Here is a 27,476-nt window from a genome sequence, read left to right on the forward strand (position 1 = left end):
ACGCTTAAAGGGAGAAAATACAGAATTTCATGGACTTTCCAAATAAGGCTTAAGCTACATGGTCCGGCCATCAAAGGCTAGAAATTTGACAGGAAAACGAGAAATGAGCTTTACGACGACGAGATGGACTCGTTTCTTCATTAACAGCGCTACAACGCATAAAAACTGAAGGGAAGACTGAGTAAACAGTCTTCGTTGAGTCCCGCGGCGGGAATTAGACTAAAATGACTAAATGGAGAAACCGATCAGTATCAAGCGGGAGGGTTCGATAGCGAGGACAGTCACGGCTCCACAGCAAGTTGACCGCGGGGCTGGACTGGTAAAAAGGGTTCCGGTCTTTCAGAGATGCATCCAAGGGGAGCCAGAGGCCAAGAGCGCACCTGGGCCGAGGCGGGGGCGGGGCCAGAGGAAGGACAGCCCCGCCCAAGCCCCGCCCCGAGCGGCCCGCCCTCGGGGGAGCCGGAAGCCGGGAGGAAGAGGAGGCCGGGCGAAGTCGACCTGCGCCAGTCCTCGGCTAGGAAAGCCCGTCGTGGGCCCTCGCTGTCCGGCGGAGCCAGCCGCGAGCGCTCCGCGACCAGGCCGGGGGCCATGGCGACTCCGCGCCGCTGGCCACGGGTCGTCCCCGGGCCCGCGCTGGGATGGCTGCTTCTGCTGTTGAGCGCGCTGTTCCGGGGCCGCGCCTCCCTGCGCCTCCTCGACTTCCCGGCTCTAGTCTGCTCGCAGGAGGTGAGTGAAGCCGGGTGGAGCGAGGATGCGGGAGCCGTCCGGTGGTGGTGGGGAGGACGGCGGAGGGTGGTGAAGAGGTGTCCGAGGGCGGGAATGCGAAGGGCTGTCAAAGGTGATGAGAGCCGTCGGCTGTGCGAAGGGGCGGACCGCCCGGGCTCCGGCGGGCTAGAGGAGCCTGAAAGTCCGCCCTAGAGACTCGGAGGAGGTCCGGGGCATGGGCGCAACGTGGAGGCGGGCTGGCAAGGACTCCGGGAGTGGAGTCGCGGTGAGGGGGAGTTCTAGGGAAACTACGCGGGCCGGGCGGCGGTGTCACTGGTAGCGCGAGGCGGGGGTGACAATTCTGTCCGGGCCTCGGAATTGGAAGACAGAGGCTGGCAGCTCAGGAGGGACAGGGACCTAGAGAAGGGGCCTTGGTAGGAGATGAACCCCTAACTCCTTGCTCCCTGAGCAGTCATCCTCCAGCTCTCCTTTGCTCAGGCGCCCCAGCCTGACCCGGGGGGTCCCCACAGGTCGGGTAGTGCGGGCGAGTCCTGTGCCCAGGGGAATCAAACAGGATGTGGGTTGAAAGATGCCGTCCATCCCATTTTTTTCCACCACCACGTGTATCTCAGAACCAAGAATGCCAAAACTGACTTAACAAGTGTGGAAGTCTTCCAGTTTGTTACTGGCAAGGAGGACCACCCCACCCCCACGCCGGGCTGCGCTCCTCGGAAACTGACACACCCCTGGCAGTTGAATCTTAATGTTGAACCCGCTCGTTTGTCGAAACAAAACAAAACAAAACAAAAAAACTAGGAACCTGTGCAAAACTTAGTTCCTGTTCCACAAATAGACTTTCCTCCGTTTCTGCCCTCCAAGCCTTCTCCTCCTCCACTGGTTTTTCTAGCCCCTTCCCTTCCCTTCCACCGCTGACCCCAGGAACTGTGTTCAGTAGCTGAGTCAGAGGATATGAAACAAAAGGATAGTCCTTATCTAATTTTGTAGATTTACCAAAAGAGGGTGGAGAGAGGGTGACTATTTTACAGGAAAAAAAAAACATGTGTTTTGTTTTTTTTTAAGTCTGAGGGCTGTTGGGAAATGTCATTGTGAGCCCCATACTGGACAACTCCGAGTGACATCTTCAGACAGGACAAAAGTGTCACAACGTGGAGGATTGCTGTTTGTTTTGGCCTGTCACTTGCTGAGGGCCTCCCAATACAAGTAAACTGAAAGCAAAGAAGTAAGCCTGGGACTCTGGAGTCCAGGGTGAAATTGTTTTGGGTGTAGAATCTTGCAAGGCAGCCTGGAGCAAGAGTTCTTTGCACAACCAGTGAGTGTGAAGAATCCAGGGAGGAGAAAATGACTTCCAGATGGGCTGTTTTTCATTGAAAAGACATTTGAGCAGTTCTGATCCAGAGTGGGAACCTCAGAAACATTCTGCTTAAAGCATTCATTCTCACTGGCGGAAGGTGCCTGAGCCAGTGTCTCCAGGTGAGGCAGGATCAGGTAGAAGATGGGGTGTCTGTGGAACAGGAGAGAGAGATGGGTGGGAGCTGAGCTAAAAAGGCTAAGTCTGCCTTAGCTCATCTAGACGCTCAGCCACACAGGCCCTGACGAATCTTGAGGTCTTTTGGGTTTGGTTTGGTTTTAGTTCTTATTTATTTGTTTGGGGTTTTTGTTTGTTTGTCTGTCTGTGTTTTGTTTCATTTTGTTTTCCAGACACGGTTTCTCTGTGTAGCCCTGGCTGGCCTGGAACTCACTTTGTAGACCAGAAGATCTACCTGCCTCTGCCTTCCAGTGCCATGGCCCACTCATGGTTTTTATTTTTAACTTAGATTTGGGGTTTTGTCTGTCTGTTTGTTTTTTATGTGTATTTTGCCCTCATGTGCACCACATGTACATGCACCACATGTATGCCTGTGTCCTTGGAATTAAGAGGACACTGGATCTTCTGGAACTGGAATTATACAGTTGTGAGCCACCACATGGATGCTGGGTCTCTCCTGGGCTCTCTGTAGGATGCAGACAAGTGCTCTTCACTGCTGAGCCATCCATCTTTCCAGCCCCCTAAAGGGGCTGGCTTTACTTGTTACTCAGAAAGCCACATTTCTCTGCAGCCTCCCTCACTTCTCTGTTGCCTCACTGACACCTGGGCTCCACAGGCTGACAGCTTCCATTTTCATTGGCTTTGAAGTCTTTTTAAAAGATGCTAGAGCCATGGGTGTGGCTCAGTGGTCTCTGGGTTCCATCCCCAGAACTGCATAGAGGAAGAACACTGTTCACACACACACACACACACACACACACACACACCAAACACATACACACACATTATGCACACCACAGACACATACACACATAACACACACACCATACACACACTTACATACACACACAAATACATATACCATACACACATACTCACACACACAGCATATAAATACAAAAACACTCATATACATATACACACACATACACACACCAGTCACACATATTGACAATTGACACACATACCATACACATTCTCACACACACACCATACACACTCACACACACACACACCCCACATGGTTTTAGTGGTCGCAGTATACTTCATTTCCACCATGAGAGGCCTGGATGAGGCAGTTCAGAGGGAGCCTGCCACTTTCACTTGAGAACTGGTTGAGGAACAGTCAGGGACTCCCTCCTGAGACTGGAAGGTGGCTTCAGCATACCTGCTCTGCGCCTTGTTTCATGCTGCAAGCACTAAGGGCTTGGTAACTATGTGTGGCATGAAGTACAAGAACTAAAAGAAGGAAGAAGGGCCCCCCGTTTTTCAGGCAGTGGTAAGCTGAGGCCACTGCACTTGTTTGGACCGGCTGGCACTAGCACCTCAAAGCCTGGATGACCGTGATGTCCCCCACAGAAACCAACCCTGAAGACACGAGTAGTTCCCAAAGTTCAGTTCCCGTAACTGCTGTTCTTGAGGAAGCCCTGTGAGCAGCACCTGGGAGTCCGCCAGCACAAATGCTCACCCTGCTCACAGACAGGATATGTTACTGTTACCAGTTCGTTTTCCTGAGTGCCTGTGGCTTTGACTTGTGGTAGAATGGCTGTTCGGCATCACCCTTCTGTCTTGTGGTTGCCGGAAGCTGTGCTCAGCCCTTCCATGCTTCCCCAAGTTAAAAAGTTGTCTTCTGTGGGTGCTCCTTTGGTGGGCACGGTCCTGAACACAAGGCTGCCGCACCCATGATGTAGTCAGCAGGGAGCAGGGTCTGCACACGCTGGACCAGTTCTCACCCTGGCTGCCCTTGTCGGGGTCCTCTGCCATCAGAAGACTCTGCATCAGTTAGCAATGAGCAGACAAGAGCCTGGTGCTCAGTCAGAAGACCTGTCCCCAGCCAAGCCTCCCCATCTCCTGTGCCCTGTGTCCTCTCCTCCCAGGTTGTGGGGAGGGTCTCCACTCAGCTTGTCTGAAGGCCTCAGGCTGTGTACACTGGGGTGTGACAACAACCTGTGTCAGGCAGTTGGTAATGTTTGCTCAATGCCCAGAGCTAAACACTTCTTCTTTTAGTCCTCTGCTATGAGTAAGAGGAGAAGTCTATGTGTTGTAAACATCCCTTTTCTGGGAGACAGGATAGCAGTACTGGGGCATGGTTCTGGAGCAAAGGCTTACTGTAGCTCTGGAACCTGCAGCCCCCTGCAGCCCCCTGGCTACTCTCCCTGCACCACAGCTCTGAGTCACCTAACAGTGGAGAGATGTCCTGAGACTTATCTTGGTAGGTGACCTGATCCTCCATGAGCATCACAGAATGCACACACACAGACTTGGATGGTATCGTCAGGGGCTTCGTGCAGCCTCTTGATGTAGCAGAGATGTGGAAAGCAAGTTTGTAAGGCTGCTGCCAGCAACACAAGTTACAGTGAGCTTTTAAAGTACAGGAGTCTGCTTCAAATAGTGCAGGCAGTTCAGTGAGTGTAGCTGCTGTCATGATCTCCTCATCATTCTGAATATTCCCGGATTTCTACAGATGGGTAACTGCCATTCATGAGGAGGTAGCTGGTCGACGATTGGGTGGTTGGTAGCTTGGTTGGCTTTGTTTCGTTTTTTTGAGAAGGTTTCTCTCTGTAGACCAGGCTGGCCTTGAACAGAGGACCACTAGGGAGACAGTGAAGTTTTTGTTTAAAAGAGCATATCTTGCACTCAGGAGACAGGGGCAGGAGAATCTCTTGAGTTTGAGGCCCGGTCTACAGAGCGAGTGTACAGTACAGCAGAGCTATACAGAGAAATCCTGTCTACACACACACACACACACACACACACACACACACACCTCTACTGCCCAGTGATAACTGTCCTTCTGTTTAGGAGAACGAGTGGTTGGTTGGTGTTGGTGCCTGGGGTGCAGGGTGCCAACATGCTTACATGCATGCTGTTGGGATTAAATCCAGGATGTACATGTCATTAAACATTTCCTAGTGACTTACCCCTTAGTCCTAGGAACAGGAATTCTGAAAAGATTAAGGAGGCTGCTGGGGAGGAAATTATGGGCAGAATGAGATCTATATTAGTGGTGTCCAAAGATGATACCAAATACATTTTATATTATTAAGATTACAGAGGACAGTAGGGGAGATGGTTCAGTGGTTAAGAGCACTGGCTACTCTTCCACAGGTCCTAAGTTCAAATCTCAGCAACTATATATATATGGTGGCTCACAACCATCTGTAATGAGATCTGATGCCCTCTTCTGAAGACCACTATAGTGTACTTATATATAATAAATAAATCTTTAAAAAAAAGAAAAAAGAAAAAAAAGAAGATTACAGGGCTGTTGGTGGTTCAGTGGGTAAAGATGCCTGATGACCTGAGTTCAATTCCTGGGACCAAAACAAAGTGAAAGGAAAGGACCAACTCCTGAAAGTTACCTTCCAACCTCTCTGAATGTGTGCCTCCCTGCATTCACACACACAGTAAAAGTGGGGAGAAAAGTTGCAGGGGCTGAGGGACTTCATGGGTAAATGCTTGCTAAGCAAGCATGAAGGCCTGAGGTCAGATTTCTACCAACCACAAGCTAGGTGTGGCAGCTATGCCCTATAACCTCAGTGTCAGGGGACAGAAACAAGCAGACCCCAAGGGCTCACTGGCCAGCTTAGAACAGTGAGTTCCAAATTCAGTGAGAGACAAAAAAAATAAGGTAGAGAGAGGAAGACCCTGTCTCAAACAACCAGAGAAGGCAGAGAAGCTATTGGGGAAGATACGTTGGCCTCAACCTCTGGCTTCCACACACCAGCACACATGTGCATATGCATACCCCAACATCAGTATAAATTCTATATTAAAATTAAATTATAAGTAAAAATAAGCAGGGGCTGAAGAGATAGCTCAGTGGTTAAGATACTGGCTGCTCTTCCTGAGGACCAAGGTTCAATTCCCAGTGACCATATGGTGGCTCACAACTACTTATAACTCCAGCTTCAGGGACCTACTTCCTTTTCTAGCATCTGCTGGCTCACATATGACACACAGATATATGTGCACACAAAACACCCATGCATGTAGAATAATTTTTTAATTTTCTTTTTCTTTCTTTTTTTTTTTTTCCTTTTTCTTTTTTTTCGGAGCTGGGGACCGAACCCAGGGCCTTGTGCTTGCTAAATCCCCAACCCCAATTTTTTAATTTTAAAGAAAAATATGTCCTTCCTCAATTAACTTTTATTTGCTTATCTCATTTTTAAATATTTTGTTAGATTAATATCATAATCTTCCATCTTTAAATTCATTTTTATCAAGTAATATAGGGGTTCCTTTTTAGAAATTGTACTGGAAAGGAAGAAAGAGAGAGAGAAAGAAAGAAAAGAAAGAAGGAAGGAAGGAAGGAAGGAAGGAAGGAAGGAAGGAAGGAAAATTGTACTGGGATATTTAAAACAGCTCCCTATGTGGCTGGAGAGATGTCTCGTGGTTAAGAGCACTGACTGCTCTTCCAGAGGTCCTGAGTTCAAATCCCAGAAACCACATGGTGGCTCACAACCATTTGTAATGGGATCCTATGGCCTTTACTGGTGTGTCTGGGGACAGCTATAGTGTCATAAAATAAATATACACATATGTATATACTCATATACATAAAATAAATAAATCTTAAAAAAAAAAAAAAAACAGCTTCCTATGCCACACCCAAACCTGCTCCCCAAAGGCAGACACTTAGAATGGACTTGCTTGTTTCTTTTGACACCCACGTTTCTGCACTGTGCCGTTTTACTAACTCTGGTAGTCGAGGAAACAGCACTTGCCCCGACCTCTCAACTCTCTACTGTTACAGCCAGCAGCCAGCTGTTGCTCTGGTGAGGCAAGAGATGTACTTTGATGAAACATTTTTCTGGTAGTTCCTCCCCTCTCCCCTTCTCAGATGATCACACAACCAACTACCAACAGGCAAGACTGAAACTTGAAGTATCAAGACATTTCTATCTGTTGTAGCAAGCTTGTCAGCCAAGTGTTTCCAAGCCCTCCCACTTCCTGAAGCCTCTTGTCAGGATAGGTACCATCTTGCCCTGGATTTTAAGTAGCTACTGATGGGTAACAGGGAGTTACCCCAAATGGAGTGCAGCTGCTTGTTGTTTCTGTCAGAGTTCCCAATCTCAAGACCAGGTTCTGTCCTCTGTGTCCCGGTTCACAGGAGCACTAGGTAGGAGGAGAGAGGCAGGCTCGTGGGAGTTAATCTCAGAACACAGTGTGGTGTGTGTCTAAGTGAGCAGAGACATTGAGATGCGTCTTGTTTTAAACCTGCAAGGAACATTCAGCAGACTGTGATGTTAGCCCAGGGGCAGTGAAGGACAGTTAATCACAAAGAGAACGGACTGGGAGAGGCACATGAAGTCTGGGCTCCAGGAGCAGTGAACTGGTGTCCCAGACAGTAGAATAGGTGGCAGACTCAGGACCATCCTGTGGCATCACATCACCCAGAGTCCTGCACTCCGCTCCCTCCAGAGAGGCAGCTGTCAATCAGTGTCAATCAGTGTCCACCCTACACACAGTGCATCTGTGCACCCATCATCCAGGTCTTCCCTCAGCTCCACATCAGCCTCACAGGATGGTGTGGGCCAATCTGGGTAGTTCAGGCTGGGAAGTATCAGAGCCTGAATTCCAGAGCTTCCTTGCTACCTTGCCAGCACCAACTCTGGAGGTCACTCCTTAGAGTACCAGACTCCAGCTCTAGAGGATGTCCCTTGTCACTTGTGCCAGATATTGGCAGGGAGGTGGCTGTCTGAGCACTGTTGCCAGTGAACTATATGTAATGAGTCAGGGTTTCATGAGCTGCAGATTGATCAGGTCAGACTTCTGTGGCATTTCCTTTTGAGGGCCGGTCTGAGAACAACAGCCCAGTGTTTACAGTGTTTGTGAAGCAGAAGTGAGAAGTGAAGGGTCTGCTTCATCTCCCATGTCCACATCCTGCCCTGGGTCTTCACTCCTGTGGTTAGTTTAATCCCCAACAACAGTGTGAAGTTGGTGTTAGGTTATTCTCATTTTATGTCAAAGAAACTGAGGCTTTGAGTATTTGAGTAAGGTGGTTCAACAGGGCTGTGAGGGTAGTGTGTGTGTGTGTGTGTGTGTGTGTGTGTGTGTGTGTGTGTTATGTGGGGTATGTGAGTGTGTGTGTGAGTGAATGTGAGTGTGAGTGTGTATATGTGTGTGTGAGTGAGTGTGAGTGTGAGCGAGTGTATGTGTGTGAGTGTGTGTGAGTGTGTATATGTGTGAGAGTGAGTGTGAGCGAGTGTATGTGTGTGTGAGTGAGTGTGTGTGAATGTATGTGTGAGCGAGTGTATGTGTGTGTGAGTGTGTGTGAGTGTGTATATGTGTGTGAGTGTGTATATGTGTGTGAGTGTGTGTGAATGAGTGTGAGTGTGAGCGAGTGTATGTGTGTATGAGTGTGTGTGAGTGAGTGTGAGTGTGAGTGAGTGTGTATATGTGTGTGAGTGTGTATATGTGTGTGAGTGTGTGTGAATGAGTGTGAGTGAGCGAGTGTATGTGTGTATGAGTGTGTGTGTGAGTGAGTGTGAGTGTGAGCGAGTGTGTGTGTGTGAGTGAGTGTGTGTGAGTGTGTGCGTGTTTGTGAGAGAGAGGAGAGAGGAGAGAGAAAGAGAGAGAGAGGAGAGAGAAAGAGAGAGAGAGAGAGAGAGAGAGAGAGAGAGAGAGAGAGAGAGAGAGCCAGAACAGTTATTTAAACTTTTCCTAACGAGTTTACGAGTTTACAGGGGCTTAGTTTACTTCTTATGACTGATCTCCAGCAGGAATTATAAGTTTGATGCTTCACCTCTTAGGAAAACTGGGAACCTCAGAATTTAAAGACCTTCTTTGCCAGACAACCCTCTCTGCTTTGTTTTGTTTTTATAGCTTTTAGGGGGGAGTTATTATTATTTATTTTTATTGTTTAAATTCCCAGCCCATAACAGTTACTCAAAAGCCTCCAATTCTAGCCTTGATTGGCAGTCCATGCCTTTAGTCCCAGCACTCAGGGAAGCAGAGACAAGCTGTTCTCTGTGAGTTCTAGGTGAGCCAAGTCTAGACTACACTGTGAGACCCTGTCCCCAAAAGACGCCCCCCCCCCCAAATAAAAGCCTCCAGTTCTGTTTGCTGTCTCTCCATTACTCACCTCCTTGACTGGACAAAGACGGGAAAAGTGTAGAAGACTTTTGGCTACTCAGCAGCAGAGCAGTTCCCAAAAGTGAGACGGGAGGAAGACAGGGGCTGTGTGAACTGCTCTCATGGGCCTGCCAGGCAGCTGGGCCACTGAGCCTGGTCTTTCTCATCTGTAATCAACACTTCCTTTCTTCCCACAGGGGCTGAACTGCAGAGTCGAGAATAGTAAGTCCTCTTTTGTTCCACTTATTACTGCTGTTGGTACAGTGGGGGCCTCCTGCTGACTTCCAGCCTCCTGTGTAGACGATCTGGGTGGGGTTTGTCACTGTCAGCTGGGCCATCTTCACCATAGGCATCAGTGCTCCACAATGAAAACTTTCTTTCATTATGCAAAATGCAGGCAGTACCCCACTGCCATCTGGGCTTTGGATGCTGCCCGGGGTGGTACCCTAGTGCACGTAACTATGCCTGTCCCATTCATCTTGTCACAGGATCAATGGTGCTGGCTTGGCTTTGGAGTGTTTGCTTGTTTACCGGTTTGTTTTTCGTCTGTGAGAAGTTTTTTTCTATGCTAGATATAGAACCCATGGCTTAGACTCAGTAGATAAATCACACTTCTGAGCCACAATCCCAGCCCCTGGTTTTTTGTTTTTTCTTTTATCCGGAGCTGGGGACCGAACCCAGGGCCTTGCGCTTGCTAGGCAAGCACTCTACCACTGAGCTAAATCCCCAACCCACCCTGGTTTTGTTTTAAGGATGAGGCATATACTTTAAGTGTCAGTGCTAATTAGGGGCCATGACAAATAAAAATAAGGAAGCTCTCACTGCTGCCCCTCCCTCCTGTGCCCCATTTCCAATGGCTGCCTCTTTTCAAAACCCTGCTCCCTAAACTTCTTGGAAGAGCTTTGTGAGCACCCCAGAGCAGTGTTAGAAAAGGGTGGTCTGGGCCGAGAGCCTGCCCAGGTCACCGCTGGAAGGCTACAAACAGCTGAGACCTGGAACATGTTGGAAGTCACTGCAGGTCTCCGGAGGGGCTTGGCTGCAGGTCTGATGGTTCTCCTCAATAGGTACTTGCCTGGATGACAGCTGGATTTACCCTCGAAACCTGACGCCGTCTTCCCCGAAAAACATCTATCTCCATCTGAACGTTTCGTCTACCCAGCACGGAGACCTAGTCCCTGTGTTGCACGTTGAGTGGACCTTGCAGACAGATGGTGAGTGGCCACATCAGCCAGTGCCTGGGTTTGCCCTTGGGAAGAGACCACCACAGCTCCTGTTTGGTACTGGGAGGCTCCATCATTTACACAGCAAGAACTTTTCTAGCATTAGATGTGTGCTTAGAGTGTCTTCTGTTCACACTGTCTTTATGAAAGGCCTTTCCTTGCATCAGCTTTTGATTACATGGGGAAAAAAAAGCAAGTGTTTAATTTTACTAATAATTCTAAATATTTGATAGAAAAAAAATGTTTTCCAGCTCCTTTTTCTCTTAGCTAAGGAGCCAGAACTTTTCCAAACACACTCCAAGCCACTTCAGGGGTGATTAACTGCAGAATTTCTGAACAGAGCCAGCCCCAGATCTGTGAAGGGGCAACAGTAACTGCTCTCTGTAGCTCCTTAGCTGGTATCCTGGCTACCCTCCGGCAGCCTCTGGGAGGATGAACATGATCCTACCTTAGCACTGTGTCCTGTTGCCAGGGCTCTGGCCACATGGCTGCTTTATGCTATAGACTGTCCCTTGTTCCACTAGGAGGTACTTTCTGCAATGCCTAAGGAGGGGAAGTGGGGGTTAGGCAAGAGGACAGATGGGGAAGAGCCACACCCTGGCAGGGGGTTGGTCTGCAACTGTGTTCCCCTTTCCTTCCTGGCCTGCAGCCAGCATCCTGTATCTCGAGGGTGCAGAGCTGTCCATCCTGAAGCTGAACACCAATGAGCAGCTGTGTGTCAAGTTCAAGTTTCTGTCCAAGCTGTCGAATCATCATAAGCGGGTAAGGAGACAGCTTCATTGGACTGTGTTCCCAAGTGACACCAGTACAGGCTTCTTTCCCAAAGGTACACTTAACGGAAAGGGTGCGGGTGCTGCTATGAGCCATAGTGAGGGACAGAGCCTGTCACTCCTACTTCTTATCATTCCTTCCACTTGCCCAAGGCACTCTACAAGGCCGGTTCACTCTCACGGGCCTCTGTGTGTGTGTGAGTGTGTGTGCGCGCGCACATGCATGCATGCATGCATGTGAATGGCATGGCCATGTACTGATAGAATTTTTAAACAGACATAAAGACAAAGATAGCATGCCTCTAATGTGAGGTTCTGTGGTTATCGTTTTATCCTTTTGTTTGTTTGCTTGTTGGCTGATTATGGGAAAGTGTGACCTTGGAACTTTGGACACAATGGATAAAGCATTGCATGACCCATCCCATCACCTCTCTTCCTCAGTGGCGGTTCTCCTTCAGTCACTTCGTGGTAGATCCTGGCCAGGAGTATGAGGTGACTGTTCACCACCTGCCCAAGCCCATCCCTGACGGGGACCCAAACCACAAGTCCAAGACCATCTTAGTGCCTGGTAAGTGCCTTCTAAGCATTCACTTGGTGCCGGGCTCTGGGTGAAGAAAGCAGCAGGAGGCTCAGACAGCAGAGGCTGCAGATCCAGAGCCTGGGTGCCTCCAGCTGAGGCCAAAGCCCGTATGTCCTGAAGGCAGTTTGTCCTCTGTTCTCTGGAGAGACCCCTGACTGTGTTGGCAACTAGAGTCCCTTCCTCTGTGCTGAAAAGTAGTTTCCATCCCAGAAAATGCCAGATCCCTGAAGGGTGGTGGCCTGTGCACTCAGCCTGGACAGGTTCCCTCAGTTTGCTCACTTCCCCTGCCTCCCTCCTGCCTTTGACTAGCACCCACCCTACACATCCTACTCTCCCCCACCAGTCCATGCTGTCTGTGATCGCCATCTCACTTAGGGACTATCAGCTCCGGTCCCTCTGTCTCTGCCTTTCCCAGAACCTTGACTATCACTGACGTCATTTCTCATTACACTCATTGTGGGCGGTCAGGAAAATTCGTTTTTTGTTTTATTGGTGGCTGTGGACCCTAGGCACACACACTGGGAAGTTAACCACATCCCAGCCCAAGAAATGCTTGTTAAAGATGGCAGGGACTCCTCACCTGAAGTGCACACTCGAATGAGTACACACACGCATGCTCACCTGCTTCCTTCCCACATATCCTTACGCTGACATGATACCAGATGCCATCAGTTTGCTTTTCTTTTCTTTTTTTTTTTTTTTGGTTCTTTTTTTCGGAGCTGGGGACCGAACCCAGGGCCTTGTGCTTCCTAGGTAAGGGGTCTACCACTGAGCTAAATCCCCAGCCCCCATCAGTTTGCTTTTGCTGTTTTCTCTCTGTAAAAGTATCTTTTATTCGCCTGAAATAATTACCACTTCTGTCTGCTAACCTGGAAGCTTCTAGCCTCCGTACCTTCTAATCTAGGCCTAGGATGTTTTCTGCCTCTGAGACTTTCTACTTAAGAATCTCACACTGGGGATTTAGCTCAGTGGTAGAGCGCTTACCTAGGAAGCGCAAGGCCCTGGGTTCACTCCCCAGCTCCTAAAAAAAAAAAAGAACCAAAAAAAAAAAAAAAATCTCACACTCGTGCTCTGTGCTCTCTGACCTCTGACTGGCGGTCAACTCAGCTGTTCTGGCGCAAACTCCGCTCTAAGCTGACTGATTTGGTCTGGCTTCGCTCTCAACCTCTTTTTGCTTTGCTTGGCCTCAAACTAACTCTGGCAATCTGCTCTGAGCTCCAGGCTTCACCTGTGTGTTGCTTATTATCTCTGCAGCCTGTCCCTGTGCCACTGTCCCGCTAGAACTGCACCCCCCCCCCCCACTACTCTGTTAAGTAGCTTCCCTTATCTCTCTTCTTGTGAGAGTTAGGTGTATCCTAGTCTGTCAAATCTCTCTGATTCGTCTCTCTGTCTGTCACTCAATTAGACATCACTTTAAAACATGAGTGCTTCCTTCTACAAACCAACTTTACCTTCATTGCTTGAGGTTAAAGGATTAAAGGTGTGTGCTAAGGACTGAGCCACAACCAGAAACGGTTTATCTCAGTAAGTACAATCTCAGGGTTCACAGTGTGCTCAAATATCCTGCAGCTCCTCTGTAGAGTTAATCTGCAGAAAGCGGTGGTTTCCACTGTATGTGCAGGGCCCGGGACATCACGCACAGGAGGGCTCAATAAATACTTGTTAAAGAACTGCTGCCCTCTCTCCCCTGCCCCTGGGAACTTGTTAGAAACACTGATTCCAAGTGCTCAATGCAATGTGCCTGACTGGGTTTGATCCTCAGTTCTACAGGAAGAAGGAAACGAAAACAACGAATGAGTAAATAAATGCTGACCTGGAGCTCCTGAGTGAGAGCCTAGTAATGAGTGGAGAGTCAGAGGATTCAGTGGTGGGCAGATGGGCCTCTGAAGTGTAAAAGGCAAGACAGGGGCTACTCTTGTTAAAGATAACAGAACAGTGACTCCTCATTCATATTCATATTCATTTTCTCTCTCTCTCTCTCTCTCTCTCTCTCTCTCTCTCTCTCTCTCTCTCTCATATGAAAATTTTATGTGAATGTGAAGCAAGCTCTGAACTCGGGAGGAGGAATATGGTTGAGTCAGGAGGGCGTGACTCCCAGCCAGATTGCCCCAATTTGATGGGATCGCTGGCCAGGGGCAGCTGTCTAGGCCTGGAACAGACCATGAAGATTGTGTCTTTGAACAGATACATAATAGGTCCCCCCACCCCTCAGTCAAAACTCTGGAAGAACAGGCTGGGTGTGATGGCTTGGGAGGCAGAGGCAGGTGGATCTTTGTGAGTTTGAGGCCAGCCTGCTCTATTGTGAGTTCCAGGACAGTCAGGGATATGTAGAGTGACCCTGTCTCAGACAAAACCACTCAAATCTGTAAGAACCATCTCCCTAAAGGCAGAGACTTACCAATTTCTCTTTTACCGGGGTTGGCAGGCTGCGAGGACACGGAGATGAAGATGACTACACCGTGTGTGAGCTCAGGTAAGTGGCTGGCTTGACCTGGGCACATTAACATGCACTTAGTAAAATTGGGTGTGTGTACACATGAACTTGTACATAGTGAATAAAACTGGGTATGTGTGCACTTGTGTACTGGCCCATATGACACACGTGCCCATGGGGACACACACCCTCCTCACTTCCAACCTGCGCTGTGCCCTTGGCAGGCAGCCTTTGGAACCCCAACATCACAGTGGAGACCTTGGACACCCAGCATCTTCGAGTGGACTTCACCCTGTGGAATGAATCCACCCCCTACCAGATCCTGCTGGAAAGTTTTTCGGGCTCAGAGAACCAGAGCTGCTTTGAAGACATTAAACAGATATCTGCGGTACCTGTGTGCTTACCCCTCAGCCATAGGTCAAAGTATCTCTCAAACCCTAACCTCCCTCCATATGGGCCCTAGGTCACCCTGTTGTTAGAGCCTGGCCTGGGCTCAGGTGCACTTGGCAGCTACCTTTCCCAGTCAGGAAGTCGAGGGCTCTGGTGTCGTTTCAGTTTGCTGAGGACAGTAGTTCATGAACATAGGTAAACGGTTGAGGAAGCATCAGACTGTGAATATAAGTATACAGTCTAAGTCCTCTGCTTACGACATCTCAAAGTGAAGTTCATTTAAATTGCAAACTGAAAGAAGTAGGAAAAACCAAGTCTCTTCAGAGCCTTCTCCCTGCAGCCTCCCAGAAGGGAGGAGTAGACTGAAACTATCCATAAGGGAATAGTTGTTAACTAAAGTTTTTTTATTGTTGTTGTTGTTTTTTTTTTTTTTTTTTTTTTTTTTTGGTTCTTTTTTTTCGGAGCTGGGGACCGAACCCAGGGCCTTGCGCTTCCTAGGTAAGCGCTCTACCACTGAGCTAAATCCCCAGCCCTGTTAACTAAAGTTTTATTTTATCCCATCAGTCTAGTGGGGATTTGGCTTAATAAACTCGGTTGATCTGCATTCAATAGAGATGTAATATAAAATCTTACAATCCTTAAATAACATAAATTAAACTTAAAAGTTTGAAGGCCTTGAGCAAATCCTGCCCTAAACTTGAAATCAAGGGAACTAATTATCGGGGTAGGAGGAGGGTTTAAGTGGCAAGAATAATTAGAATGGCAAGTTCTGGTCCTTTTTTTTTCTGAGGCAGAGTTTCTCTGTATAGACCTGGCTGTCTTAGAACTCCCTCTGCAAACCAGGCTGTCCTTGAACTCAAAGGAATCCACCTGCCTCTGCCTCCTGAGTGTTGGAATTAAGGATGTGTGCCCAGCTAAGTTTTGTTAGTTTTTGTTTTCCTGTTACCTGTTTTGCTACTTTCTATGTTTTCCTGGTAGTTACCTGTTTTGAGGTCACTTCCTCTAATACTGACTCCTCAGCTGGTAAAGCTGATATCACCCAGCCTACTGTCCCACCCACCTTCTTCACACCCATCCAGCCCGTGGTCCCTCCACAGTCTTGCCTAGTCTCTTTTTATTTGGTTGTATTTATTCTACTTTCTCAAAAATTATTTTGAAATTTAAAAATAAATGAGGGGGGGTTGGGGATTTGGCTCAGTGGCAAGGCCCTGGGTTCGGTCCCCAGCTCCAAAAAAAAAAAAAAAAAAATAAATAAATAAATAAATAAATAAGGGCATTTACTTAAGGAAAATAGATGAGGCCGGGTGAGAGCAGGGTGGGTGCCCCCTGTACCCGTGCTGCATATACATAGGTTGGAGCCCCAGGCCCAGCAGCCAGAGCAAACAGGGCTTGTCCAGGTTCGTCAGAAGTGCCCATTACTAATGTGCTTCTAAGCTCGTCACGGGCTAGTCACTCTGCAGAAATACCAATTTTTCTGGACTAGAAATCAGGAAAGCATTTCTCCCTCTGGCATTTATGGGGGGGGGGGCACAGGTCCACAGTCACTTTCCTGGCAGACAACACCAGAGTCTTACCCAACAAGCTTCTTCCGTCCCTCTCTCCAGCCCGGACAGGAGGAATTCCACCAGCGATCCAATGTCACATTCACTCTGAGCAAGTCTGGCTGGTGCTGCCACCACCTCGTGCAGGTGAGTCGGGAGCGGAGGAGAGCACGTGCAGGCAGCTTTTCTTTCAGAGGGAGGAGGCAGGCAGTGGGTAGCTCTGTCTTTCTGCTAGGAGCTCTGGCTCACAACACCGTTCTGCCTTTCACCCAGCCTGGTAGGGCTTTACCCTTTTGTATGGTGGGAGACCTTTTTGAGTAACAAGGAGGGTAGACCGTTTGAGATGAGTCTTGCTGTATCTCCCAGGCAGGCCTGAGACCACTACCTTGGCTTTCCAAGCAGCTGGGCTATAGGTTACAGCACCACATGCTGTTCAGTAGTTACGTGGAGATCTGAGCCTGGCCAGCAGGGCCTGTTACTCACAGTCGCTTCTCTTGCTGTGAGGGAATAGGTTGGCATCTTCGTCTCCCTCTGCTCCCCCAGGTCCAGCCCTTCTTCAACAGCTGCCAAAATGACTGCTTGAGACACGCTGTGACTGTGCCCTGCCCAGTCATCTCAGAGACCCCAGGTAGGAGAGGAAGACTTGTCCTTGGAGTGTGTGTGTGGGGGGGGGGGTGAGAGGCTGTCCACTGGAGAGGAGTCCTGACTGTGGGGAGAGGAAGGTTTAGCTTAGAGCTGCTGGTACCCACAGTGGAGTGCAGATGACATCCCTGGGTCAGCCTCCTCAAGGCCTTTCACTAGCTCTGCACCTGTGGGCAAGAGGACTTAACCCTTCTCATCAACTCAGTTTCCTTGGCCAAAAAATGAGATAGTTGTTCTTGGAGAGTTAGGACTATGTACCATGGCTTTAGCATGCCAAGGTCAAATATGGGAAAACTGAGGCACGGATATTAATTTGCCCATGTTCACATACTAAAGCCATAACCATGGGCTCTTCCTTGAGCTTGTAGGGGTTGGCATCCGTATGTCCCCGGCTCTCTGCTTCTGCCACATGCAGCTCAGACGGGCCAGTGTGACACTGTGGGGGAAGTAACCCTGGCCCCCATGGGAAGAGTGGAGTCTCTTAGAGCTTCGGCTGCAGGGGCTCCATGGAGAAGGATACACAAGTGTAGCTATGCCTGTCTGCGGAGTTAAGGGTGTCACTGGTGTCTGATGGGTGAAGGTCCTCAGTGGACAGCTGATAGGTTAAGGCCGTTAGTGGGCATTTGTGACTGGCTGAGATGATCGCTAATCATTGAGACTAACCCTGTCTCCGTTTCCTTTTGTTCTATTACAGTTTCCATAACAGGTAAGTCCTTCCTTCAGCCAAGGTCATTCCCAAGGGACCACGTGAGCTCCCAGCTGATCCCTGGGCCAGTCCAGAAGGCATGCTGTACCCACAGCTAGCCAAGGGGTGAAATCAATAGGGTAGCCTGGTACTGGCCATAGCTGACAGAGCCTGGGCTGGGGGTGAGGGTGGGTGGGGGTGGGCTCCCTGCACAGACTCACTTTGCTCTTTTAGCTGCAGACTATATTCCCCTCTGGGTGTATGGCCTCATCACCCTCATCGCCATCCTGCTGGTGGGCTCTGTCATCCTGCTGATTATCTGCATGACCTGGAGGCTTTCTGGTAAGGAGTACACTGTCCTTCCTGTTCCAGCCTTTTCCCTGGATTGAAGGCTAGCTCCATAGGGGACTTTTCGGAGTCTCAGGCCTCTCTCTGGCAAAATGGCAGTTATAATGATATGCACATCATAAGGCTGTGGTGAGGATTAGAGGATTAATGAACGAGAATTCTTTCCTGAGAACCAGGCACATGGTGTTTGCTCAAGACTGGTCACTACAGTGACATTTTTTGCTAAAGTTAGTATTTCTAAAGTCAGCAGGTTGGTAGGAGCTAGTGTGGGATTTCCCCGCATCAGCCATGGTCAGTTAAACAACAACCTGCACACTTCCATCCCCAAGTCTCCAGCCTTTGCCTCAGGTCAGAGCCAAATCTGAGGACAGCAGGGTTTGGCTGAAAAGGCTCAGGGTCCTGACCCTGAACTCACAAGCGAAGACCCTCATTCTTCACTAGCTTTGCAGTCATAGGAGACTTAATCTTAGATTCCATTTCCTTCTCCATAGAATAGGATTCTAAGGCCTCCAGGAGCCAGAGTAAGTGTCCGTTCCCTGCGCCCTCTTCCACTGGCCGAGTGTTAGCAGGGAGAAGGCGCGTTGACTTGGCTTTCCCTGTCCTGTGGTAGAATGTATCTCTGGCTGTCTGTCTGGGAAACCTGCTCTACCCTCGCTGATGTTTATCTTGAATTGTGGGGTCCACAGATTCAGGGGAGGGTCACATGACAGCTCATTCTGATGGTGAGCCATGCCCTAGCTGCTCTTAAGTTTTTCTACCACAGTGCCCCCACCATAGGGAAGAGAAAAGGAGAAAACTCATTCACGACTCGTTAGAGTATCTTCAATAGTTCTGTGCAAAGGTCCACAGAACAAGGAGTGAAATCAAGATTCTTCTTTAGGAACTGAGATGCAACTCGGGCAGAGCGCTTGCCCAATGTGCTCAAGGCCCTGGTTTCCCTCCCTGGACCACAGAGAAATAATCCTCCTGGTCACATGTCCAAGGAGAACAATTACTTAAGAGTGTAGTTCCTCTTCTTTACCTCAAGGACACCAGGAGGAAATGTCGAAAGGGCCACAGGGGCTGCTTCTGTCAGGTAGTGTTGTAAGATGTCTACTTCTTGCGTGGACTTCTCTTCCCTCCAGTGGAGTCTGCCCACAGAGGCTTCAGTAGCCGAACTTCAGGAGGGGGCCAGGGAGTACACCCCAGCTCAGGTCCATGGCTCCCAGCTTGGCAAGTGCCACAGAATAATCCAGACTCCAGCTGACTGAAGGGCCCAGCACTTCTCACATAATCCTGAGACTGTCCCTCCACAGCCTCACTCCTCGGAACAATGCCGTGTCAGAGGCGTTCGTCCCTGGTCACCCAGCTTACTGGAGCAGCTGACCCAGGGCTCATGACTCGGTCTCTGCGGAGGCCCAGAAATGTCTAGTGGTCACCAGCTGGGGGCTGCTCCCCTGTTCACCTGTGTCGTTAGCACCCTTCCGTCAGACACCTGTGAGCCAGTCGGTCCTTGTTTCTCTTTGGGATAAGCCACTCAGTAGATTTCTTTTCCTTGCAGGTGCTGATCAAGAGAAACATGGAGATGACTCCAAAGTCAATGGTCAGTAGCATGTGCTCTGTGGGCTCTGCCTGCTTTCTGAAGCCTACTGGCTTCCTGGGGTAGATGGATCTGTTGTGTCTCTCATCAGACTCCTGAGTCCTTTCAGAAGGCCCCACCCCTACTTAGGACACAAGTTTCCACCTCATGCAGAGAGGGCTTGGGATGCCCCAAACACAGGGCTTGGAGTTCCTTTAGTAATTGCTTAGACAAAGAAGAAAAGGTGAACATTTCTCAGAGAGAGCCCTTCGTGATGGGTGTTTCTCTTCTGTGGGCATTGTACCTTTAATTCTTATTTATTTTGATTTCGGGGGTCTCACTATGCAGCCTTGGCTGGCCTGCAACATTCTGTGTAGATCAGGCATAGAGATCCTCCTGCCTCTGCCTCCTAAGTGCTAGGATTAAAGGGGTGCACCACTATATCTGCCTTTTTACCCCTTTTTTATTTAAAATGATGAAAAGATCAGCCAATGACCAGCTGGTGCTATGTGGAGGAAAGTGGCAGTGGCGAAGGAGGGAGAGAGATTGGTTCCTTCTCACACAGGACCCTCAGAGCTTTTTCACACGTCACAAGGCAGTGCAGCAGCATCTGGTCTGCCAGAAGGCTGTTTGCTGAAGACAGAAAGCCAGACTCTGCCTTCACTTCAGGTCGCTCATAGGCTGACTCTCGAGCAGCGCTTCTCAACCTTCCTAATGCTGCGACCCTTAACACAGTTCCTCACGGTGTGGTGACCCGGCCGTAAAACTGTGTTTGTTGCTACTTTATAATTTTGCTACTGTTATGTAGCTGTTTTACTGCTATTCATGACATAAATACACAAATTCATGACATCTGATACATGATCCTGTGAAAGGGTCGTTCAAACCCTGAAGGATTGAGAACTGCTACTCTAGAGGCGACGCCCAGGTCCAGTCATGGGCATGAGGATCAGCATATATCTCTGTCCCTTACAGGCATCTTGCCAACAACAGACCTGACTCCCCCACCCCTGCAGCCCAGGAAGGTCTGGATCGTCTACTCGGCTGACCACCCCCTCTATGTGGACGTGGTCCTAAAGTTCGCCCAGTTCCTGATCACTGCCTGTGGTACCGAAGTAGCCCTTGACCTGCTGGAAGAGCAGACCATCTCTGAGATGGGGGTCATGACTTGGGTGAGCCGGCAGAAGCAGGAAATGGAGGAGAGCGGTTCCAAGATCATCGTCCTGTGCTCCCGAGGGACCCGAGCTAAGTGGAAAGCCATCTTGGGTTGGGCGGAGCCTGCTGTCCAGCTACGGTGTGACCACTGGAAGCCTGCTGGGGACCTTTTCACAGCAGCCATGAACATGATTCTACCAGACTTCAAGAGGCCAGCCTGCTTCGGCACCTACATTGTTTGCTACTTCAGTGGCATCTGTAACGAGAGGGATGTCCCCGACCTCTTCAACATCACCTCCAGGTACCCACTTATGGACAAATTTGAGGAGGTTTACTTCCGGATCCAGGACCTGGAGATGTTTGAACCTGGCCGGATGCACCATGTCAAAGAGCTCACAGGGGAAAATTACCTGCAGAGCCCTAGTGGCCGGCAGCTCAAGGAGGCTGTGGTTAGGTTCCAGGAGTGGCAAACCCGGTACCCCGACTGGTTTGAGCGAGAGAACCTCTGCTTAGCAGGTGACCAAGACCTTCCATCCCTGGATGAGGAAGTGTTTGAAGACCCACTGCTGCCACCAGGGGGAAGAATCGTCAAACAGCAGCCCCTGGTGCGGGAGCTGCCTTCAGAAGGCTGCCTTGTGGTAGATGTCTGTGCCAGGGAGGAAGAAAGTGGAGTGGTAAAGCTGGAGCCTCAGCTGTGGCCACAAAGACAGCTAATGGCTCAGACCCTCCAAACCTTGGTGCTGCCAACAGAACAGGTCCCTGCAGCTCATGTGGTGGAGCCTGTCCGTCTTCTAGATGGCACTGGAGCAGCTACCCAGCTGGCCATTGCCGAGGACGGCGAGGCTTGCCCGCTGCTTGGGGTCCGGAGGAACAGCATCCTTTGCCTCCCCATGGACTCAGATGACTCGCCTCTCTGTAGCACTCCAATGATGTCACCTGACCACCTCCAAGGCGATGCAAGAGAGCAGCTAGAAAGCCTGATGCTCTCGGTGCTGCAGCATAGCCTGAGCGCACAGGCTCAGGAGGGCTGGCCGAGGCCTGAGGTGGTCCTCAAGGACTGCATGCCCTCTGAGGAGGAGCAGCGGCAGTCAGTGCAGTCAGACCAGGGCTACATCTCCAGAAGCTCCCCGCAGCCCCCCGACTGGCTCACAGAGGAGGAAGAGCTAGAACTGGGTGAGTCCGGTGAGTCTCTCTCTCCGGAGGAGCTGCGGAGCCTGAGGAGTGTCCAGCGGCGGCTTTTCTTCTGGGAGCTTGAGAAGAACCCTGGCTGGGACAGCAGAGGCCAGGAGCAGAAGATCAGCCTCCCCCCTGGGCCTCCTAATCCTGCTACTTAAGAGGATGTCTGCTGTACTGTGCGTGTGGGGGAAGTGCCCAGCTTGGAGATACGGGCATCTGCGTCTGACATAGTATTGTATGCCTGAAGTCCCAGCACTTGGGGGCTGGGACTTGATGGTCTCCTGAACACAGGGGTTCAGGGCCAGCATGAAAACATAGCAAGGTCTCAGAGAAATAAATGCAGACATCTTGGTTCTGGTCCCTAAACGCTCCCCTGTACCTGATATGGACGGAACGTCTGGTCATCATTGCACAAGAGTCCACAGCCCGCTCCCAGAACCAACAGCCAAGTGTGGCGCTCATTCCTTGAACATTTATTCTGTACCTACTAGTCAGGCATTTGGAATTCAAAAACAAGTTACATGACACAGTCTTGGCCACAAAGAAGCTTAACATTCAGTAAAGATGTGAAATTAGCCAGAATGAACAGAGGGCCCCTCCCCTGGCCGCAGAAGGGGGGCGGGGATCGGGGTCTGGGCAGGAGGGGAGCTGCATTCCTGGGGGAGCAGCCTGCGGCTTGGGTATCAAGGAGCCAGAGTAAGCTGTGTGCTAGGGTGGGAGCAGCTGGGGACTGCTTTCATAAGTGGATCTGCTGCCCTGTCGGGGAGCAAACTGTATGCCAAAGTTCCCCAGAAGTCTTCTCAGATCGGTTTTTTAGAAAGAGTCAGTATAGAAACGGGTGATGCAAACTTAAGAAGCAGGAAGAGGCGTGTGAAATCCTGTGCTCAAGTGCTGGCTGCCAGTCCGTGGGAGAGCTGAGGCATGTGATTCTTCGTGGGCTGCAGCCACCAGATCCCAGCAGCTTGGGAGTCTAAGATCCCTCGGCTCTACCTCAGGGTACAGTGATGGAGTAAAGAAAGGTGGAGAACATGGCAGGCTCTCCAAGGTCAGAGGGAAGCATCGCTGTGTAACTCCGTATGAGAAGCCGGTTTAAGGTAGCTCCTGGGCGCCCTCTTGGAGCAGACAGCAGCCTTGCAGCACAGGTTCTGGAGAACGCACAGGTCTGCATGCCCTGGCTACCCACTTCCAATCGTCTCGACTGCAGTGAGAAAAGGACCATGAATGCTGTGGGAAACGAGAATGCAGTGACTGTGTGTGCTGTAATGAAGACGTAATAAAGTTACTGTTTTGGTAAGAATTCAGAGTTGTTACTGAATCACCTCTGACCATAGTCAAGAAGTTCCCACTCGGGTTGGGGATTTAGCTCAGTGGTAGAGCGCTTGCCTAGGAAGCGCAAGGCCCTGGGTTCAGTCCCCAGCTCCGAAAAAAAGAACCAAAAAAAAAAAAAAAGAAAAAAAAAAAAGAAGTTCCCACTCTGAGTTGTTACAGACAAATCTTGTTTAGCATTAGCAAGCCCTGAGGTTCCTAGTCTCAGACAACGTGTGGCCTGCATTCAACCGCGCAGCTGCCAAGGGCCAAGTGGGAGAGAAAGCCGCTCCCACCCATCAGCCTTTTCTAGTCCTGGCTCCTTTTAGAGATTCGGGCAGCGAGCGTCTCTGGGTCTAGATCCCAGTCAAGCCTATGACATCCCCCGCCCCAGCTTCAAATATGAACTTAAACATAAGCTCTCCCAGCTTCAAATGAGTCTGACATCAGCACAGAGCTGCTCCCCACAGTGTCCAACTTCACTGGGAGCTCACAACCCTCAGCTTCTAGCTGCTGCCATTAGACCAACAGTATCAGTGCAGAGTTCTGCCCTCACTGGGTCTTCTGAGATCTTATAGAGACATCCTCTCGTTGTACAGTTCACAATTGTCGCTTTGCAGCTGAGTGGCTTGGCGTATTCAGAGTTCAGTGACAACCAGTGTAGTCAGCTTTAGATCACTTCAGTACCTCAAAAAGAAACTCAGTGCTCCTCAGTCCTCCCCCTACCTCCTCAGCCCCAGGGAGCACCCGGTCTGCTTACTCTCACCCTCTAGACATGTCAGCTCTAGATTTTCCATATAGTAGGATCAGAATTCTCAGGGGCTTCTTGGCTATTTCGTGTTCTTCACACCCATCCCTCCTTGGAGATCTTTGCTCATCATGAATGTTAGAAATTCTGGAAACTGGTGTCTGCTGTCAGACAAATGCCAGGATCCTCGGGAACATTAAAACCGCTCTTTACACTCGTCTTGTTCTGAACCATGCCTAGTAACACTGTTTTGGCCTGGCATGGTGGCACATTTGAGTCTCAGCAGGAGCTCCAAGCCAGCCTCGGTTAGAGTATGATCCTGTCTCAAGAGAGGGGAGAAAAGGTAAAGGTGCTCGCCACCCAAGCTCGATGTCCAGAGTTCAATCCCCAGAGCCTGCCTGGAAGGAGAGAATCGAGCTCAACACACAGTTCATGGTACACACACATGACACATGAGTGTGTGGGTACACATGCCAGGAATGAGGAATAAGTGGACCCCTGTTTGGGGGACTGGGTGTGGCTCAGTGATAGATTACTTTTCTAGCACGCATGTACATCAGCAAAACCAGAGAACCTTGGTGCTGGAGATGGCAGACAAACACTGGCTGCTTTGGCAGAGGACCCAGGTTCAGTATTCAGCACCCACATGGCAGCTCACGACTACCTGTAACTCGAGTTCCAGGGGATTCCGTGTGCTCTTCTGGCCTCTTCAGGCACCAGGCATACACACAGCGCACACACATACACGCAGGCAAACACAAGTCCTTTAAGATCTTATTTGCAAGAAAAGCCCCCCACCAACAGAAGCCGCTCCACCATGTTCTGCTTTCTTGGCTCTTTGCCCATCTCCTAGAAAGTAGCAGGGGGGCGGTTGTCGAGTAGAACGCTCCAGTCAGCATGTGGCCAGAACGGGCATGGGACATGTACCCTTGATTGGCCCTTCAGTGCATCTCCAGGCAAGCTCCTGACTGCCTTTTCCTGTCTTGAGCCTAATCAAGAAATGAGGTGTGTGTGGGGGCGGGGGACGGCAAACAAGGAAGGAGTGAGGGACAATTAGACGGTGACCTGGGCATCACTTGATACAGTGTTTCAGTCCAGGTCTAGTTTCTTGGCACTGCTTCGGAAGACCCACACTCAAGTCTCTTAGCTGCCCTTCCCTGCATTCAAACTGATATCTGACTGGGAGACGAAGATGGATTTGGTTAGTTTTAACTTACCTATGAAAATGGAACAGGTAAAGGCCAGGGCTGCAGCTCATTGCTAGATGGTTCGCTCAGCCTGAGATCCCGGGTTTCATCCCCAGCCCCGGAAGTAAAACAAGAAAATGTGAAAATGAAGTAGGGACTAAGGAGGGAGGAGGATGGTATCCTTAGGATGTAGTGAACAGTTAGATGCCGGGGTAGTTAGACTCCCTTTCTAAGTAAGTGGAAGAACAGGCTTTGCCCTACCCTGGCACCTCCTGAGGAAACCTGCTCACCTAGGGCCACCAGACACTGTGGGCTCCACCCATGTAAGAGAACAGCAGCCCAAGAGCTCTTTGGCACAGCATTAGTTCCCACCTCAGAGCCTAAGGGACGGGTGAAGTTTACACGAGAGGAACTGACACCGCCACGCCCAGGAAGTGCTGGAAACATGTTAACCACAACCGGGCCACTGTGGCTTCCCCACCAAACTGCTGCCCCTCCTCCTGGCCTCAGTCTGAGCCTCTGACCTGGTTCTGGGCTCGAGCAGCTTGTGGATCCTGAGGCATTGCTTCGTCTCTTCTCCTGCTGCCTCCTGCCCTCTTCCTCTAGAGTTTGCTTTCTGAGATTATCAAAGCCATCTCTGCCCTGTACTGGCTCACACCGAGTGAATGTAGCATCGTGGGAAAGTAGCCACAGGGCAGCACACTGGGGCGTGTTATGGAAGATTATGTTATGGAGACTGACACAAGGAGCTGGCCGGGGAGCATCTCCTGGTCGTCCATATCACCCTGTACCCAAGTGGCTCCCAGGGCCACCTATTTGTTCCTGCTCTTTCTCTAGCTCGCTCTCTACATTGTGGCCTCTGCGGGCACCAGGTCCCCTCTCCAGACCCGCCCGTTTTGAGCAGTGAAGGTGGGTGGTCACCGCATGGAGAGAGCCTTTGTCTATTATTGGGACTTGACATCCTCCCTCCCCTTGCTCGTGGAGAGTAAAGGTCTTGCCCAGCCTGCCCTGTCTGCCCCTCACCTGGATACTTTTCCTAAAGGATCACCCTTGGGCCACGGCACCTCAGTAGGCGCTAGCATCCAGGATCCTTCATCTCAGACTGGAGAAGAAGGTGAGGTAACCTTGGCCTGAGAAGGGTGTGCCCACACCTTGGCAAGGCGCCTCCATTGCTTGACCTTATTCTTCTCTTCCACGGGACCTGCTCAGAAGGTGAAAATCAGTTTTGCTTTCGGCTACAATTGAGCTTAAGCACAGGGAAAGTTGACCCCATTGAGCGGCTGACATCTGACGGCTCCTGTGAAGGGAAGGTCTGAGAGGTGACAGACCCAGGCTTAAAGAGGCTGCAGGTAGCCTCCGCTGGCTTCTTATGTCCGAGTGCTTCAGGAAAAGGAGCTGACGCCACCTACAGGCGACTATTGAGGAAACAGCTGCTCTGCCCCTCGGCCTGGTGCCCCACGGCGTGATTTTGTCCTCTTCCTTGGCACCAGTACCACATCACCATTCACTCTAGGGTAGCCTCCCTGTCCCCACACTAAACCAGTCATCCAGAGCCCTCCTCCAGTTTTCCCAGGTGTCTCTGAGGGACTCCGGCTGACCAAAGCTAACAGGAACTGCTGGCTTACCTGGAAGATGTGTGCAAATACGTATAGCGACCACACTCAGGAAGAGGTGAAAACGTGCTGTGACGCTGTCCTGGAGATGTTTTCTGCACGTGTACACTTTGGCTTCTGCGATTTACCACAGGCTTGAGAAAAGAATCATTTTGGAATATGTCACCTCATTTAACTTAAAAAAGTGTTCTTACTTTTATTTATTTGTGTATTTATGTTGTGTGTGGTGTGGGGAATGTCTACTGCCGTGGTATGGCTGTGGAGGTCGGGAACAGCTGTGAGACACAGCTCTTTCCATCGTGACGGGGCCTGGCTCAGCCGCAAATGCCTTCATCCTCAAAGCCATCTTGTTTGTCTACTGCATTTCATTCTTTGTTTTTCTAAATAGAGTCTCTCTGTGTAACCCTGTCTGTCCTGGAACTTGATCTGTAGACCAAGCCAGCCTTGAACTCAGAGAGATCCACCTGCCTCTGCCTCCTGAGTGTTGGGATCAAAGGTCTGCCCCGCCACCACCTGACACCCCCCCCCCCGCCCTTCATTCTTAACATGTCCCTTCAAGCTACCATGGCTCCTGATTCTTGTTTTGGGTGTACATGTTTAAATGTATTTATTTATTTGATGTATATATCTGTATACCACCTGTGCCCAGTGCTTGGGGCACAGAAGACAGCATCAGACCCTTTGGGACTGGAGTTGTCCCCTAAGACTGGTGGTTATGAGTTCTCCTGCTGCTGGGAATTGAACCTGTGTCTTTTGGAAGAACAGCCAGTGCTCTTGACTTTTGAGCCATCTCTCT

At 50.1% G+C, this 27,476-nt stretch overlaps 1 protein-coding gene and 2 long non-coding RNA genes across 9 annotated transcripts; 1 reads left to right on the top strand and 2 right to left on the bottom strand.

Moving 5' to 3' along the window:
* The first annotated feature begins 488 nt into the window (after positions 1–488).
* On the top strand, positions 489–23,124 carry Il17ra (interleukin 17 receptor A). Of its 5 annotated transcripts, XM_087657666.1 has the most exons (14): positions 506–726; positions 1,786–2,196; positions 9,526–9,550; positions 10,393–10,539; positions 11,198–11,310; positions 11,760–11,886; positions 14,324–14,371; positions 14,557–14,720; positions 16,327–16,410; positions 16,807–16,891; positions 17,600–17,611; positions 17,825–17,932; positions 19,479–19,520; positions 20,472–23,124. In XM_087657666.1, exons 7-14 carry the CDS (start codon positions 14,341–14,343, stop codon positions 21,983–21,985), a joined length of 2,040 nt encoding a protein of 679 aa, XP_087513792.1. In that variant the 5' UTR covers positions 506–726; positions 1,786–2,196; positions 9,526–9,550; positions 10,393–10,539; positions 11,198–11,310; positions 11,760–11,886; positions 14,324–14,340; the 3' UTR covers positions 21,986–23,124.
* LOC147995042 (uncharacterized) lies at positions 1,325–9,588 on the bottom strand. The gene is made up of 2 exons (XR_015686972.1): positions 9,339–9,588; positions 1,325–2,227 (listed from the first exon to the last, which is right to left on the bottom strand). It is a non-coding gene; the product is annotated as an uncharacterized LOC147995042 (long non-coding RNA).
* LOC147995043 (uncharacterized) lies at positions 22,651–26,409 on the bottom strand. 3 transcript variants are annotated; one of them, XR_015686971.1, is made up of 3 exons: positions 26,091–26,409; positions 25,098–25,158; positions 22,651–24,199 (listed from the first exon to the last, which is right to left on the bottom strand). It is a non-coding gene; the product is annotated as an uncharacterized LOC147995043 (long non-coding RNA). The 3 variants fall into 3 exon arrangements; XR_015686970.1 differs by lacking the exon at positions 26,091–26,409 and having other exon boundaries at positions 25,098–25,449; XR_015686969.1 differs by lacking the exon at positions 26,091–26,409 and having other exon boundaries at positions 22,651–24,278; positions 25,098–25,449.
* Positions 26,410–27,476: the final 1,067 nt, after the last annotated feature.

This window comes from Rattus norvegicus, chromosome 4, assembly GCF_021556685.1.
Source record: "Rattus norvegicus strain SHRSP/BbbUtx chromosome 4, alternate assembly SHRSP_T2T, whole genome shotgun sequence".
Taxonomy (NCBI): domain Eukaryota; kingdom Metazoa; phylum Chordata; class Mammalia; order Rodentia; family Muridae; genus Rattus; species Rattus norvegicus.

What these genes read in the sequence shown, in the direction of transcription:
- Il17ra (XM_087657665.1), top strand. Translation starts at nt 589, where the DNA reads ATGGCGACTCCGCGCCGCTGGCCACGGGTCGTCCCCGGGCCCGCGCTG. An exon ending in GAACTGCAGAGTCGAGAATA is followed by an intron (nt 9,551 to 10,392) that starts GTAAGTCCTCTT and finishes TCTCCTCAATAG; the next exon opens with GTACTTGCCTGGATGACAGC. An exon ending in TACACCGTGTGTGAGCTCAG is followed by an intron (nt 14,372 to 14,556) that starts GTAAGTGGCTGG and finishes TGCCCTTGGCAG; the next exon opens with GCAGCCTTTGGAACCCCAAC.